Genomic DNA, 17,578 nt, shown 5'->3' on the forward strand with positions numbered 1-17,578 from the left:
AATTGTACAAAAACAGACAATATCCACAAGAATATTGCCTCAATGCTGACTTATCAAAACAAAATGCCAGTAATCTGTCTCAGATCACTGATACAGTGATAAAAAAGCAACAGGGTATAATTGTCAGGGTTATCTCTTATCTCCAGATTTGCGAATGTGGATTACATGTCACAAATTTGACTCTGTTGGAAAGGTTCTGCGAGTCAGTAAAAGATTAAAAATAACAGTCAGGAGTCGAGCATTACTATGTACACCTGATGACAATCTTAATGTGGGAGCATCTAGAATATGAGACTTCTGCCTTTTTAGTGTGTAATCCTCTTAGTAGCTTGTACAACACAATAAGCTTTAACATTAGGAAAGAAAAAGTACTGTTGGTATTGGCCCTCTTGCGAGTTGCTCTTTAAGACATCAAATTACTGTTTGCAGCAAAGTGAACAGATGTTCAATCACTTGGTCCTTAAGCATATCTTCAGATTTAAAAAAAAACATACTATATTACCCAAAATAACTGTAATTTTAACATTTATGTTATTTAAAATGTTTTAGTCCTTTCTTTTCTTCTTCTCAGCTTTTCTTCTTCTTGTCAGTAATGTTGCCATTAAGCCTCCATTTTGGTTTGCCTTTCTCATTCTCCTTCCATTTTGAGGCCAGGACCAGCTTTTCTTCTCCCTGTCTTTGATTGGGCCAGTAAACAATTTTAGCCTACTACCACAACAGAGGCAGGAGAACCAGGAAGAATAAGTGGGACTTTGCCTTAACTTATAGTTAATGGGGGAAACAGTCTTCCTGGAAAGAAGCAGTCTCACCCTGTACCTGTCTATCAGACCATTAACCAAGACTCTCAAGGGATTAATCAGTACATAGGTAGGATCTTGCCACATTAACAATGTCTTGAAGAAAGACCCTGCATTTCATTCATTCATTCATTCATTGGATTTCTATCCTGCCCTTTCCCAACCGGAGTCGAGCTCAGGGCAGCTCACAATAAAAAATAACAATATAAACAACAACACCCCATTTATCTCTGTGTCAGATGGTTTCTGGTTCTGCCCTCCAGGTGTCACAGCCTGTCCCTGATCCCACAGGGTGTATGTAAATTCCTAGCGTTTCCAGCCAATAAGAGGCCATGGATCCTCTGTGGGAGGGGGGGAGGTTGTGAGCGGGAGTTTAGAGGATGAGTAACCAAGATAAGTGGTCAGCAGGGGCTCAGGCAGATATACAAAGAAGTAGGGATTGGATAGGTTTAGGATTAGGTATCCTGTGTTAGGGAAGTAATTCAGCTTTAGGCAGGAAATAGGTTATGGATGGGTGAGAGGCTCAAGGGAGAATCCTGAATCACCAACTAACCTTACCTTCAGGGTCTGAGGCAAGAGGTGACCCAGCTGGGGAAGTGTAGGGACTTAATGGATGAGGTCCACACTTCTAGTTTCTCTATCAGTGGTTGTGATGGCAATAGTAAAAGGATCAGAGATCCCATTGTTTTGTGAGCCTTTCCCAGTTAAAATCATTCCATCTCTCTCACCTGGAGAAACAGCCTGTCAGTTCTCTAACCCTGGGCATAGGTGCGCCATTGTAAGGATTCTTAAGAGACCTGCAGCCCAGCTTAACTATGAAAACCATTACATTTTTTCCCAATGGTTTACTTGTCAACTAACGTAAGTGGTTTAAACCTTCTAAGGAAGAGACAATATTAAAATAAGAGGTCTGCGTGAGTCAGGAAAAATGGTTGGGGGGTGTCTAAGTCATCTCTAGGCCTGTCAATTCAGTTCATCCTGAACCGAAAAACAGCCGAATTTTCCCCAATTCGGCGGTTTCTAGTTCGGATGGAACTGAATTTTAAAAAGGCGGGAAAACAATGAGCCAAATGCAGCGAGTTCAGGGCGATTGCCGAATAAATTCGGCAAATTCGGGGGCTTCGAATCAGCAGGATAACCATAAAAACACATTCACGCCTTTCCGTGGCTCTGGGGGGGCATGTTTGGAGGTAGAGGTCCCAAACTTTCAACGTAGCTTGAGGTGAACCTTCTTGCAAGAACCTCCAAGTTTGGTGATGATTTATGAGGCCCGAGTTATGAGGCCCGGAAGGGGTCCCCCCAAAAAATCACCCACAGGAATAAAGGCATTAAAAACACATTCACACCTTTCCGCAGCTCTGGGTGGGGGCATTTTTGGAGGTAGAGGCCCCAAACTTTCAGCATAGCTTGAGGTGACCCTTCTTGCAAGAACCCCCAAGTTTGGTGACGATTGGGGCAGGGGGTCCCATGTTATGGGACCCGGAAGGGGTCCCCCCACCCATCTGCCCATTAAAGCCTTTAAAAACACATTCGAGTTGGGCCGTACCATTACCCTGGCCTGGGGGTCTGGTCTGGAGGTTGCCCCGGCAGTTGGGCCATACCATTACCCCGGCCTGGGGGTCTGGTTGCCTCGGCAGTTGGGCCGTACCATTACCCCAGCCCGGGGGTCTGACTAAAAGGCAATTAATCCCGAGTTATGGGGTCCCCCCCAATCCACCCATTGGAATGAATGGGAGCAGGCAATCCTTAATGTGCATCTAGAGAGCAGCAAATCCAAGGCAAAATCTCTCGTGCCAGAGAGTATGTGTGTGTGAGTCTGCTAGAATCGTATTGGATAGGATTACTCCTGAGTCCTCCCAGTCCCTGCTCCTGATAGAAGAGAAGAAGACATCCACAGTAAGACCCATTTGGGGGCTTTTCTCTATAATTCTCTGTACTTTTTTTCCTGTGTGTGTGTATGTGGGGGGGGGGAGATTCTGTGGGGGGGGGAGCCAAAGGGGGGTGGGTTTACCTGTTCTGCTGGGGGTGGGCTTGATTGCCTCTGTGTGGGACTGTACTTTCTACTGTTTTCACTGGTTGCCGACTTCGTGTGGAGTTAACTGTGGGTCAGTGAGTCTCTCTCTGGCTGGTTCTTATTGTTGCCAATGGGCTGTGCAGCCACTCCTGTTGTTTCAAATGGGTTAGCCTGTCATTCGTTTCAGTACATCCCCTGTAATGTATTTCAGTGGAGTCAATGCAAGTCAACCGACATTCCCTTCTCCCATTATCTTCAATGGGCTGGGCAGCCTCTCCCATTGCTTCCAATGGGCTAACTTGTCATTCATTTTAGTACATCCCTTGTAATGGCTTTATTCCAATGGGCTGATGGGGGACCCCTTCTGGGCCCCATAACTCGGGGGGCCCTGACCCAATCTTCACAAAACTTGGAGGTTCTTGCAAGAAGGGTTTCCTCGAGATACGCTGAGATTTTGGGACCTCTACTTCCAAACATGCCCCCCCGAGCCGCAGAAAGGCGCAAATGTGTTTTTAATGCCTTTATTCCTGTGGGCAATTTTGGGGGGACCCCTTCCGGGCCCCATATCTTGGGATCCCCTGACCCAATATTTACAAAGCTTGGGGGTTCTTGCAAGAAGGGCCGCCTCAAGCTACGCTGAAATTTTGGGACCTCTACCTCCAAAAATGCCCCCCCTGAGCCACGGAAAGGCGCGAATGTGTTTTTAATGGCTTTATTTGGCCGATTTTTGTTTCTGAACTCGGAACTTGGCGCCGAATTCCACGGATCCGAATCAGGGGAGTTCGGACTTCGTCATTTCCTGAATCAAAACGGGCCAAATTTTGCCAAATCTGAATTTTACCTAATTTTTTTTTCAACAGCCCTAGTCATTTCCTGATAACTTGGGCTGCCCACACAGTAACTCCAGCAAGTTATCCAGCCTTCCTAATGTCTACATTTAGCTTTACTGGCCACTTATCAAGACACATTTATTGTATGCTACCCTCCTTTAGCCAGCCATGGAGGGTTGTGGGATAGAGGAGTTGATACTGAACCCTGCCCATGACACTCACAAATGGGTCAGAATTTTACAGTTACATTGTTTGGAAGATTTGAATTACCCTCCAAAACTCAGTGCCTAGAGTCATCCTCTTCATTCTTCTGTAGAAAATTTCCTAGGACCTAGTGTCCTTTCACCCACTTTGGCCTATCAAGTAGCATAACTGAATGCCACTGTGCTCCCTCTCATCTTTCTAAGCCCAGAAAGAAAATATTATTTTCAAGCCTCTTGCCCTACAAATAAAGCCAGAAACTGTCCCCCAGATGCCCTTTTGACTTGGTCTAAAAAACTATGTGTATATAGCAGCTTAAGTCCCTGACTACTGCTATGTCATATGAATCTTGTTACCTCTGGGTTATTTGCTCTCTGAATACTAGGACCCCTCCTTGGGAATCCTAGTCAAGCCTGCATATATTAGTAGTTCATTACAGTCCCAGTTTTACATCTCCCTCTACCCTTTTGGCCTCTTGCTTTCCCTTCTTGAACAAATACACTGTACAGTGTGCATGTGCTTGGAATATCTGGCACAATGTCAGCTTTCTAGTGTTGGGTATTATTGCTATATACTAAAAATAATAGCAAATGTTCAGCAATAATAATAGCCAGTATTTGCTTGCTAATTCTATAGGCCAGCTGCTTGTATTATTTCTCTCAATAAACTTTTAGTATGGGTTTGCGCTTCGATTGGAAAGTAGGCCACACATGGTAACATCTCCCTAACCACACATGGTAATAATAAGAATGTTTTTTCTTCACTACAATTAAATAAACTTTTTCACTCAAATATTTTATTTTGTATTGTGTATAGCATACTTTCCTTTCCTTTCCTTTATCCCTTAGAAGCTCCTTGATCCATTGATCTTGAGCAGCGTAATATTAGATCTGATGTTTGAGGGATATAAGGACTGAAATAAATCTTGCCACTAACAATGTAGTCTTGGGATCCCTGTCACTTAATTAACAAAAGCCATTATGTCAGACACAGAGGCATTAGATTTATATGTTAAAAGGGGAAAGATATAACATGATCTAAGTTCCTCATAAAAGCGGCATTCCAAAAGGGCACGAGCTAATGAATCAATAGAGCCAGAAGAGCAAGGGCAGGTCCTGTCCGGGTAAGGTATATTCAAAATTCTGTCCTGCGTGACCATAGAGGGGTTTGCATTCAGCCTATAGCATACTTTCTTCACAGAACTACTATGTAACCAAAGTCACATTAAAAGCAAATGTTGCAAAAATTTCAACCGGAGTAAAACACACTGGTTCCTACTATAAGGAAATAATAAAGTCATATACACAAACACAGATATAAAGTATATGGAATTGGGGAGGGGAAACCAGAATCCAAACCCACCTGTGGTTCAGGTCCGCTCATAATGGATCACCCAAGCAGCACTCCCCACTGCCAAATAGCACTCTCTGCCACTGATTCTCCTACTTTCAAATATTACCCAGCAAAGAATTGGGGTTGCCATCAGGGAATGATAGTCTGGAGGGCTTCAGCAGAAGCAAGAGCCTCTTGTTTATGGCTTGGCTGTTCCTGTCTATCAATTGCTACTCAAATTATTGATTTGATTTTTAGATATCACTAATCTTTTTTAAAATAAGTAATTAGACCAAAAAAAAAAAAAACCTGTATTCATTTTCAAATAAACAATGCTAATCAGTGAGAATTGCTGCCAACAAGTGGCCTACCAAAACCTAGGATTGCCAACTCCAGGTACTAGCTGGAGATCTCCTGCTATTACAACTGGCCTCCGGTCAATAGAGATCACCAGGGAGTCTTTCAATTACATGGGCCCAAGTTCATGAAGGGCTTTAAAGGTCATAACCAGCACCTGGAATTGAACTTGGAAACAGACTGGCAGTACCTATTTTGCAGCTGGGGGCCAAATTTTCATCACCATCAGGGTCAGACTTAGATATTATCAAGTCATGAACCACTTTAAACAAGTGAGCTGGGCGAGAGTCTGCTGATGCAATGGTAGCACAGAAGAAAGTCTTCTTCACTGTCATCACTACCATCTCTTAGGTCTACAAAAGTGCTCTGTGATGTGTTCTGCCTGATTCATTTCGAGTCTTCTGCCAATGTTTCTCTAGTCATCCTCCAGTCCACTTCATATTGCCCAGATCCCTGGTAAACCAAGAAGGCAGGGGCCTCACAGACCATGCAAGAGGATGCCAAAGAGCAACTCTGTTTGTGGCCTCAGTCAGTAGAAAGGCCTTGAGTCACCGAGGAGGCTCTCTAAATCCCCCAGAGCCATCTGGAAACGAACAGGATCCATTCATCTCCGAGAGTGGACCATCTGAATCAGTACACCACCCCTGTAAGGAGGAGGCAGAAAGCTCAACTGTAGCTTCAGAAGACAGTGATCCTTCAGCCCACTAAATCAGATCACTGGCAAGCTGCTTGATGCAGAAAAGAAGGTCCAGTTTATGTCCTGTCATAATCATGTGATTATTATCTAGATAACTGATAGGTTCATAGCTAAATACTATGTAGAGTCTGCTGGGTAGGAGAGGGAAAGCTCAAAACAGAGGGTCCAATAAAGGTAGGGTGGCTGTTGGGTGGGAAGGAGATAGGGTTACCAACTCCAGGTTGGGAAATTGCTGGAGATTTGGGGGTGGAGCCTGAGGAGGGTGAGGTTTGAGGAGGAGAGGGACCTCAGAAGGGTGTAATGCCAAAGAAGCACTGCAGGGCCCCATTCAGATTGGAAAGTAGGGGGATATGCTTTCCCCCATGCCATTTCCCCAAGCTGAAATGACCCCGTGGGTGCCATCTGCCCCACTGCAGGCTGCATATGCATTGAATACCCCAACCTGATTTGTTAACACATTGTGTAATTTTCGAAAGAACTGTATAGGACTGTAGCTGCAGTATGTCCTACTCTGTGTATCCAAAATGATGGGACTGATGGACTCAAGAGAGCAAATTCAGACCACATAAGCATATACCTAAAGTTTGATTTTTTTGTTCCAGTGTACATCACTTTACTCTTACCTACAAGGAACTTCTTTTGCCACACTGTTGCTCACTCACCCAATTTGGAGAGATCCTCCTGGAGCTCTTCACAGTTAACCTGGGTTTTTACCATCTTGAAAAATTTTGTGTCATCTGCAAACTTGTCCACTACCCTGCTCACCCCCCATTCCAGATCATTAACGTAGAAATTATACAGCACCTGTCCCAGTCACCTTTTACATTACAAAATCCTTTTCCCTTGAAGAGTCACTAGAACTAGATTGAGATGAATGTCTTTATTCTGTAGTTCTTAAATTAAAAAAAAAAAAAAAACCACTCACCTTATATTGTAGGAAATGGTTGTCTGGACCCACAGTTTCCAAGCTGTGATTTTCTAGGTGGTTTGTGAAGTGCATGTTATCTGGAATTCCTACACAAACTTCCCAGCTGAAAATAAGCAGGGTGAAAAGTGATTTTTCTGGGAGAATTGGTTTCATATTGCGTATTAATATGAAGTCTGCACATATTTTTCTTTTAACATTTGTAAGACCACTATATATGTTTAAGACAAATTAGAAAAGAATGTAGAAAGTTTAGTTCCCCTGTGCATGGGACAGAAGGCAAGAGTTTGATTAAAACATGGCTACAACTTTGTGAAGATTTGCAATGTGAATGACTAGTAAATCAGTTATTCTGATACCTACAGAGCAAGAATATACTGGAGGATTCTCTACCAGAACAGTTACTGAGAGTAAAGCAACTCTCTTAGATGTAGGAGAGTTGATTTACTTTGAGCAGTTGTACATTACTATTAAGTTCTATAGCTCCTCACAGTCATATCAAGATGGTACCACCCTCAAACAGCAGAAGCCTTGGTTAAAGTGTTGGTCTAAAATGCATGGTCACTTAGCCCAGTTCCAGCCCAGTTCCATCCCCGTTCCACCCAGGATCAACTGAACCCGCATTACCTGGAATAAGCAGGGACTAAACTGTGTGCAAATGGATCCATGTAAACAGAAAATGCGGGTTCCTGCTGAGTAAGCCCTCCCCACCCCAGCTCCTGGTGATTGGTCCTTTCGAATTGACTAATGGAGGCTTTCCCCCCCCCCACTTGTAATTTTAAAAGCATTTTAAGAACTAAAAAACAAAAAACGGAGCTACCTGAAAGAAGGGGGGGGGGAATCCAAGCCTCGTTTTAAAATAGTAGAAAGTAACCTTCAAACTATAGGCCAATTAGTCTCATAAGTGTCATCAGCAAATTAGACGCAAGGCACTTGCTAGATAAATTAACCCTTTGGCTCAATCAAGAGGATATTTTGGCAATAGAGCAGGCAGGCTTTAGGGAAGGGAGAGCAACGATAGAGCACTGCCTTGTCCTGCAACATCTAGCAGAGAAATATTCTAATAAGGGACAACCCTCTTTATACGTGGCATTCATTGATTTTAGAGCAGCATTTGATTTGATTTCCAGACCTTTACTCTGGGACAAGCTCAAATCCTCAAATGTAGATAAAAGGCTCCTGATGCTGCTGCGAGCCCTACATGAACGGACAGCACTGAGAATCAGGTGCAATAGAAGAGGACAACTTACCGTCCCCATAAACACCTATAGAGGACTTAGGCAGGGCTGTTTACTAGCTCCCCTGCTATTTGCCTATTATATAAAAAACATAGTTCCTTGAAAGCACCGGATTTAAATCCACCTAAACTAGCGGACAGGCATATTCATATTCTGCTCTATGCCGATGGCATGGTACTTCTTTCAAGAACCCCAGTTGGCCTAAGGAGGGCGCTAGTGAGAGTGGGAACGTTCTGTGAGAAGGAACGCCTGACTATTAATTATGACAAAACAAAAGTAATGGCTTTTGGTAATCGCCCTAATTATAGGAGGTGGAGCATAAATGCCCATAGGTTGGAACAGGTAACCCAATTCAAATATCTTGGAACAACAATCCAGGCATCTGGCTCCAAGCTGGCCCATAATACCTATGTTGCCAATTTAGGGGAAAGACCAGCCCATTCAATAATAAATTTTCTCCGGACCAAAGGGGCACGCTATATTCCAGCTGCCCTTAAACTTTTTCAGGCGAAAACTCTAGCACAAATGTTATATGGAACACAACTTGACTCTCCACCCTCATGTCTTATTCCCAGGGAACGAGTGCAATCCAAGTTTCTTAGCGCTGCCCTGCAATTGCTAAGATGTGTATCAAATGCTATGATCCGTTTAGAAACTGGCAGGATGAAGGTGGAGGCAAGGGTTGTCTTGTCCTCGCTTTATCTCTGGCTGAAAATTAATTTCAACCCCAAGGGTCTTCCTCCACTGATTCTTTGTGATACCTTTAGGTCAAAGTGGATAATAGCCATTGAAGACAAACTAAATAACCTGGGTTTTATCCCCCTAGCACTACTTCAGTTAGGGTGAGATCAAGCTAAGTCAACTATAAACCAAAGGGTTAAAGATATCGAGCGACAAGTAGATCTAGCAAGAGTGCCCCTATTTATGGCTCCCCTCCCCACTCCAAATTTATCCTTGCACCAGCAGCCTACCTCCGTTACTTAGAGATAAACAAATATAGGAGGGCTTTTACCTTGGCTAGGTGCACAGCCTTACCCTCTGTTATGTTAGAGGGGAAATTCAAGAAGATACCCAGGGCAGAGAGACTATGCCCCTGTAAATCCGGGGATTTAGAAACCACTGAACATGTTCTCCTGAACTGTAACTTTTACACTATACCCCGTTCTAAGTTTATTGAGCCCCTCATACTGAGAATGGGACCAAGCAGGGAAAGAGAAAAGATAGAAAAGCTCCTACAAGGAGATAATCCCTCAATCACCTCTCAGGTAGCAAAATTTTGTACGGCTGCAATGAAAATTCGTTGCCACAGAGTAGTCTCTTAGTCCACATGGAAGATGTAACTTGGATGTTATTTATTTTATTTTATTTTTTAAAGTGATTTAAGACTCGGACTGTAAACCTTTGTCGGTAAGACCCTTTTAGTCCATGTATCTTGTTTTATCTGGCCAAGGGCTGCAAATATTTTTTATTTAGTCCATAATGTGGCTTTCTCCCAGGAAGAGTAAACACTCACTGCACGTGTCATTTTGTGTCATCTTCATCCCACACTGCTGCCATTTTTTAAACAACACCATACTAAAATTCCAAGTTCTGAAGATTTTGCGAGAAAGTTCTACTGTAGATGCCATGAAAAAAAGCTCTTGAAGATGTCCTCTCTCCAAGGCAGCAAGAGAGAATTGAGGAAGGAGCGCTCTCCCTGCTTCCGTTTGGGTAGAAAAGGAACCCAGCTCACAGCTCAAGACAGAGGGAAGGGGGACACTGAAGCTTCTAGAAACTAAGAAGTATGTTCTCTGCACCTGGCATGTGGGACTGCACAGAAGAGACGACAATTAGGGCTGTCAAAAAAAAAAATTCGGTACAGTTCGGATTCGGCCGAATTTGACCCTTGTGGGGTCGGTACGGTCCGAAGTCCGAACTCCCCCGCTTCGGATCCCCGGTAATTCGGGGGGATCCGGAGTTCGGGGGGAAATTCGGCCGAAGCGCGCCTTCAGGGATTCCCTGAAGGCGCGCGGGGGCCCTTTAAACTGATCTGAGCCTCCCAGCTGGGAGGCGCAGATCAGTTTAAAGGGCAGCCCGCCCCCCTTCAGCGGGCTCCGCTGGAGAGGCGCGGGCTGTCATTTAAACTCATCTGAGCCTCCCGGGCGGGAGGCTCAGATGAGTTTAAATGACAGCCGCGCCTCTCCAGCGGAGCCCGCTGGAGAGGCGCGGCTGCCCTTTAAACTCATCTGCGCCTCCCGGGCGGGAGGCGCAGATGACTTTAAAAGACAGCCGCGCCTCTCCAGCGGAGCCCGCTGGAGAGGCGCGGCTGCCCTTTAAACTCATCTGCGCCAGGCGCAGATGAGTTTAAAGGACAGCCCGCCCCCCTTCAGCGGGCTTCCCTGCAGGGGGGCGGGCTGTCATTTAAACTCATCTGTGCCTCTCGGGCGGGAGGCACAGATGAGTTTGAATGACAGCCCGCCTCCCTTCAGCGGGCTCCCGTGAAGGGGGGGGCTGTCATTTAAACTCATCTGTGCCTCCCGGCCGGGAGGCACAGATGAGTTTGAATGACAGCCCGCCTCCCTTCAGCGGGCTCCCGTGAAGGGGGGGGCTGTCATTTAAACTCATCTGTGCCTCCCGGCCGGGAGGCACGGATGAGTTTGAATGACAGCCCGCCTCCCTTCAGCGGGCTCCCGTGAAGGGGGGGGCTGTCATTTAAACTCATCTGTGCCTCCCGGCCGGGAGGCACGGATGAGTTTGAATGACAGCCCGCCTCCCTTCAGCGGGCTCCCGTGAAGGGGGGGGGGCTGTCATTTAAACTCATCTGTGCCTCCCGGCCGAAAGGCACAGATGAGTTTGAATGACAGCCCGCCTCCCTTCAGCGGGCTCCCGTGAAGGGGGGGCTGTCATTTAAACTCATCTGTGCCTCCCGGCCGGGAGGCACAGATGAGTTTGAATGACAGCCCGCCTCCCTTCAGCGGGCTCCCGTGAAGGGGGGGGCTGTCATTTAAACTCATTTGTGCCTCCCGGCCGGGAGGCACAGATGAGTTTGAATGACAGCCCGCCTCCCTTCAGCGGGCTCCCCTGAAGGGGGGGGCTGTCATTTAAACTCATCTGTGCCTCCCGGCCGGGAGGCACAGATGAGTTTGAATGACAGCCCGCCTCCCTTCAGCGGGCTCCCGTGAAGGGGGGGGGCTGTCATTTAAACTCATCTGTGCCTCCCGGCCGGGAGGCACAGATGAGTTTGAATGACAGCCCGCCTCCCTTCAGGGGAGCCCGCTGAAGGGAGGCGGGCTGCCCTTTAAACTGATCTGAGCCTCCCAGCTGGGAGGCGCAGATCAGTTTAAAGGGCAGCCCGCGCCTTTCAGCGGGCTGCCCTGAAGGGGGGGCCGAATTGGCCGAATTTATTCACGAACTCCCGAACTCGCTGAATTCGGCCCCCCCCCCCGGTTGCCCGCCAGATTTGAGTTCGGATCCGTCCGAACTGAAAATCACCGAATCAGGGGAAATTCGGTTGATTTTCAGTTCGGACCGAACCGAATTGACAGCCCTAACGACAATGAACTAAAGTACTGTTTGTCAATTGCAAATCTGCTCATGGACTGAGGAGTCAGCCTGTCAAGGGGGGTGGGGGGTTGCTGCTGGATCCTGGACTACATAAAGTATTAAGTCTCTTCTGTGGCACATACAATTTTGATCAGCTTCATAAGTCAGCTACAGCCATTCCTCAAAAAACATGACCTGGCCATGGTGATCCATACTCTGAATACATGCAGGCTAGATTACTTTACATGAAACAATATTCAAAAACTGTCTAGAATGTTCAATTATTCCAAAATGCTGTGTCCAGGGTATTGTTGGGGGGTAGCTAACAAGGACTGTATCATCCCTGTGCTGAATGTTTGGCATTGGCTGTCCATCTGATTTGGAACTATTCAAAATGCTGGTTCTTACCAATGGCTTGAAGGACTGCCTCTTCCCATACTGTGCAATCTGCGAGTTAAGATCCTCTTTCTAAGCCCTGATCTCCGTACCCCTGCCTGAAGAGGCAAGACTTTTAAAGTAGTTGCAGTTCACATTTAGAATGCCCTTCTCTTACTTTCCTTTAGGTACCAAGCCAACCCCTTTCTTTTTTTTACCCAGGGTTTTAACTGGGGGTTCCATCTTTTTAAGCTCTTTATGGTCTGCTTCTAGCCTGAGGATCGTTTTATGAAGCATCCTTCTCAAGCTGTAGTTTTATGCTATTTTATGCCCTGGCTTGTTTTTCTAGCTGTTTATTATTGATCATTTTCATACTGTTTTTAATAATGTGTTGTTTTACTTTGTGAGCTGCATCCAGAAGGGCTCTGGAGAGGTGGCGTATAAAATTTCAAAATAAATAAATAAATATAATCAATGCTTTCCATGGTTCAATTGATCAAACTACCTTGAAGAAGTGTTATATCAACAGGAAGCTGGCTTCCTTTTTTCTTTTGTCAACACATTAGTCCAATAAAAGATTCCAATTCCACTTACACTAAGGTTTGGATATAGGAGATGTTTAAGTTTAACAGCATGTAAACATCGGACCTGATTCTCCTGTGGAGTTACTCATGAATCCAAAGTGGACAGCACAGAGACTTGAAACACGAAAATGTGTGTTTGTGCATGGAATGTCATAATGGTATAATGTATTAGGGGAAAAAATAGTGATACAAGGCAAAAAAAACAAAAAAACACCATGCAACCAGTTCTGTGAGTCCAAGGGGATTTTATTCTCATTTTCCTTGAAAATTAGCTCCATAGGCTACATGCTAAGCTATTTTTAAAACTGATGGGGGTTTTCGCTGCATGAAGAAGCCTGCTTTCCAAAGGAAAACAATTGCAATGAGAATGCCTGAAATAGCTTTCGATACCAGTATACATATATTCACTTTTTATTATCTGCAAGTTAAACTGGTGTTTTGCCTAATTTCATTACATTATCATGCGCCGAAACGGACTTTTCTAGTGAAATTCAGAATTAATCATTATGTTACAGCACCAGAAATGTAAATCACTCCTTATTCAAATTAGCTACATTAGATCATAAATATTTTAATGGAAGTTGGAAATGTACAGAGTTTAGTCTTTGTGAAGGCGTGGTCATGTGCAGATATATGTTGCAAGCTGTATCCATTTCCTTATCATAAACCAACGGCTGAAAAATATGCATTTTAATCCTCCTCGCATCTCTACATCTCTCTATAGAGCAGTGATAATCAGTTAGTTGCTTGGAAGCCACATGTGGGGTCTTTGCCATGCCACCTGTGGCTCTTCTGGGAACTGTTCCCAATTGTGGCACCTACTCTATGTTCCAGGAAAGACCATTGCCCAGTAGGGCTTGAGGCTGTCAGGTGGTTTCCACCTAGAAACAGCTAGCAGCACAGGGGCTGGAAGACAGATACACTGTGAGAATCCCTGATCTGCAGACTTCGTGCCATAGATGGAAGTAAAGGCCAATCCTCTCCAGGACCCACCCCCAACCCCTGTCCACAACTTCTGAACTCTCATCCCCATACCAATGTAACTGCCAGGAGGAAAGCAAGCTGCTCACAGATAACAGAGAGTATAACCACCACCACAACAACTGTGGCAGCCATCCAGGAAAAGAATAAGCTGGCCAAAGCAGGGTGGGGATGGTTTTACTTCCCTATCTCCATGACCAGCTTGTTCTCCTCCACATGTATTATCAGTCTCACTCTCTTGCCCGACTTACTGTGCCTCAGGCTGAAGACAGAGACAGAGAGGGAAGCCCTTTCCATCACTCTAGAAACACACGGGCTGGCTAGGGTTCACCAGTGGTGATAAGAGACCACCCAATGTACACAGAGGTCCTCTGGCAATTAGGAAGGTTATACTGATATATTTAATAGTTACATTATCGTATGTGTGTGTTTGGTATACTGCACAGGGTATTCACTAGTCATGTGTCTCGTTTGGTTGATAGTAATTGTGAATATACAGTGAGGGGGAAAAGTATTTGATCCCCTGATAAATTTGCCTGTTTGCCCTCTGACGAAGAAATGACCAGTCCATAATTTTAATGGTAAGTTTATTGTAGCTGTGAGAGACAGAATAACAACAGGAAAACCCCCAGAAACCCAGAAGACAAAAGTCATAGATGGATGTGCATTATAATGAGTGAAATAAGTATTTGATCCCCTATCAATCAGCCAGATTATGGTTAGGGTTAGGGTTCTGCTGTCGACAGAAGCAATCAATCCATCAGATTCCAAACTAGCCACCATGACCAAGACCAAAGAGCTGTCCAAGGATGTCAGGGACAAGATTGTAGACCTGCACAAGGCTGGACTGGGCTACAAGACTATTGCCAAGCAGCTTGGTGAGAAGGTGACAACCCTAACCCTAACTGTCCACCTCCCTCGGTCTGGGGCTCCATGCAAGATCTCATCTCGTGGAATTGCAATGATCATGAGAACGGTGATGAAGCAGCCCAGAACTACATGGGGGGAACTTGTCAATGATCCCAGGGCAGATGGGACCATAGTCACCATGAAAACAGTTGGTAACACACTACGCCATGAAGGACTGAGATCTTGCAGAGCCCGCAAGGTCCCCTTGCTCAAGACAGCACATGTACAGGCCCGTCTGCAGTTTGCCAGTGCACATCTGAATGACCCAGAGGAGAACTGGGTGAAAGTGTTGTGGTCAGATGAGACCAAAATCGAGCTCTTTGGCATCAACTCAACTCACCGTGTTTGGAGGAGGAGGAATGCTGCCTACGACCCCAAGAACACCATCCCCACCGTCAAACATGGAGGGGGACATATTATGCTTTGGGGGTGTTTTTCTGCTAAGGGGACAGGACACCTTCACCGCATCGAAGGGACGATGGACGGGCCCATGTATCATCAAATCTTGGTGAGCACCTCCTTCCCTTAGCCAGGGCATTGAAAATGGGTCGAGGATGGGTATTCCAGCATGACAATGACCCAAAAAACACGGCCAAGGCAACAAAGAAGTGGCTCAAGAAGAAGCACATTAAGGTCCTGGAGTGGCCTAGCCAGTCTCCAGATCTAATCCCATCGAAAATCAGTGGAGGGAGCTGAAGGTTCGAGTAGCTACACATCAGCCTCAAAATCTTGGAGAGGATCTGCAAAGAGGAGTGGGACAAAATACCTTCTGAGATGTGTGCAAACCTGGTGGCCACCTACAAGAAACGTCTGACCTCTGTAATTGCCAACAAGGGTTTTGCCACCAAGTACTAAGTCATCTTTTGCAAAGGGATCAAATACTTATTTCACTCATTATAATGCACATCAATCTCTGACTTTTGTCTTCTGGGTTCTGGGGTTTTTCCTGTTGCTATTCTGTCTCTCACAGCTACAATAAACCTACCATTAAAATTATGGACTGGTCATTTCTTCGTCAGAGGGCAAACGGGCAAATTCAGCAGGGGATCAAATACTTTTTTCCCTCACTGTAGCTGTCCATGAAGAGTACTAATAGCCAGGAACTTCAGAAAATTCAAATAAAGCAGGGGTTAACGTACTTATCACATCCAGGCAGTAGATCAACAGGATTCAAAAATGTCTTATAAATAATTGTGATGCCATCTTTTTCATCTTTAGCCACTCTGTCAAAAGTCAAACTCAGAATGGGGTTTAAAGGAGACCTGGAAAATGGAAACACAACAAATATAACCACTGGGAGGGGAAAAAAATCAAACAGCTGCAAAATCAGTAATCATATATACATAAAGCAGTGAGTATAAGAAATGAAGTTACGAATGAGGTCAGTAACAAGGAATGCAAATCTACACTGCATTCTATTTGCTGCTAAGAAAATTAGTAATCTAGCAGTTAATGTCTTGTTGAAGTTCAGGTGTTTCCTCCACAGGAATTAATTCTCACCACAGCTAGCTTGTCACCTTTATTAACCTATAGGTTATGGAAGGCAAGGAAATTGAATTAATTCTGAAATGTTGGCTCATCTCCAAGCAAAAATAACTGTTGAGAAACAAAGAACTCTAACCAGCTACCAGGTGATCACCTACAAAAGAGTGAATCCAATTGCAAGTTAATGAAGAATAACTAAGGGCATGATCACCGTGGCGATTTTCTCTACTATGAATGAGAGCTAAAGTTGGAACATGAGAAATCTTCTGTCTTCGGGCAGAAACAATGAAGTGTGGGAGAATTCTGCATCAACAATTTTCCTGAAGCAGTAGAGATCCTGCTCACCTCTCCAGCTGTGCAATATGCTCCATTTGCAACACAAATAGACCAGGCATAACATGGGAGCATCGTATGCATCGTTCCTCCAACCCTCAGGGGAAATATTTCAGAAGTGACAGAATCTGCTGCCTGTGCCTTGTCCTCACCCTGCCTACCTGGGGAGTGAACAGTCTCACTGACTCAGCGCTGCCTAGGGAATAACCAGATATGGCTGTGGGAAACCCATTTGAATAAACCCAGGTCATGTATAAAGCAATATATTTGTTTTAATTCTTTGGAGTAAAAGAGGCATGTAGTTGGAGGTTATACGCTGCCCCATGGCTCACCTCCACGCAACCTAGTCTCAAAGCACTGTTCTTCTTAGCCGAGCTCTGATACCAGAAGTTAGTTCGGCTGAGGAAAAAAGGTTTTTGTGTGGGGGGGGAAGGGGAGTGGCCACTTTGAAGACGATTCAGTGTCCAGTTGTTCCAGCAACTTTAGCACATGGTTGTTAGGATAACCATAATGGGTAGGGAAAAATGCAGAAATGTAGAGACTTCTAGTACCATGGGTGCCTATATCTAAAAATGCTCTATGCATATCCATGTGATAGCAATGATAGAACTGAGTGCCCCTTGCTTCCCAGTACTCCAAAAATGAGACTATCCATTGACATTATAAAGCAGTAGGTTGACAAGTGGACTGGGACATTCTTGAGTTTGTGGAATATTTTCTAGAACTGATAGTAGTCAAATACTGGGTGGTAATTTGTTGGTACCCCAGTTGTTACAAAAATGAAATGAATACTCAGAATCCACAGGAAGAAAAGACCATAACAGAAGACAAAAAACACCCCATTGGCCTGAAAGTATCCTCCACAGAGTGCTTTTGGAATATTTTCCGAAGACCAATACATGTTACAAATTTCATCAGCTAAAAATCTATTCACATGAACACATGAAGCTGCCTTATACTGAATCAGACCCTTGGTCCATCAAGTCAGTATTGTCTAC

The 17,578-nt window shown here is 44.9% G+C and overlaps 1 protein-coding gene across 1 annotated transcript in view; it reads right to left on the reverse strand.

Annotated features, from left to right (window-relative positions):
- The window catches only part of DCDC1 (doublecortin domain containing 1), a 336,080-nt gene that overhangs the window by 151,098 nt on the left and 167,404 nt on the right, over nucleotides 1-17,578 (reverse strand). Inside the window, exons 12-13 of the mRNA XM_056851932.1 lie at nucleotides 15,902-16,024; nucleotides 7,154-7,259 (exon numbers count right to left, since the gene is read on the reverse strand). Of these exons, the coding sequence (XP_056707910.1) occupies nucleotides 7,154-7,259; nucleotides 15,902-16,024 (229 nt within the window). The remainder of the gene's footprint in view (nucleotides 1-7,153; nucleotides 7,260-15,901; nucleotides 16,025-17,578) is intronic.

This window comes from Euleptes europaea, chromosome 6 (assembly GCF_029931775.1).
Source record: "Euleptes europaea isolate rEulEur1 chromosome 6, rEulEur1.hap1, whole genome shotgun sequence".
NCBI lineage: Eukaryota > Metazoa > Chordata > Lepidosauria > Squamata > Sphaerodactylidae > Euleptes > Euleptes europaea.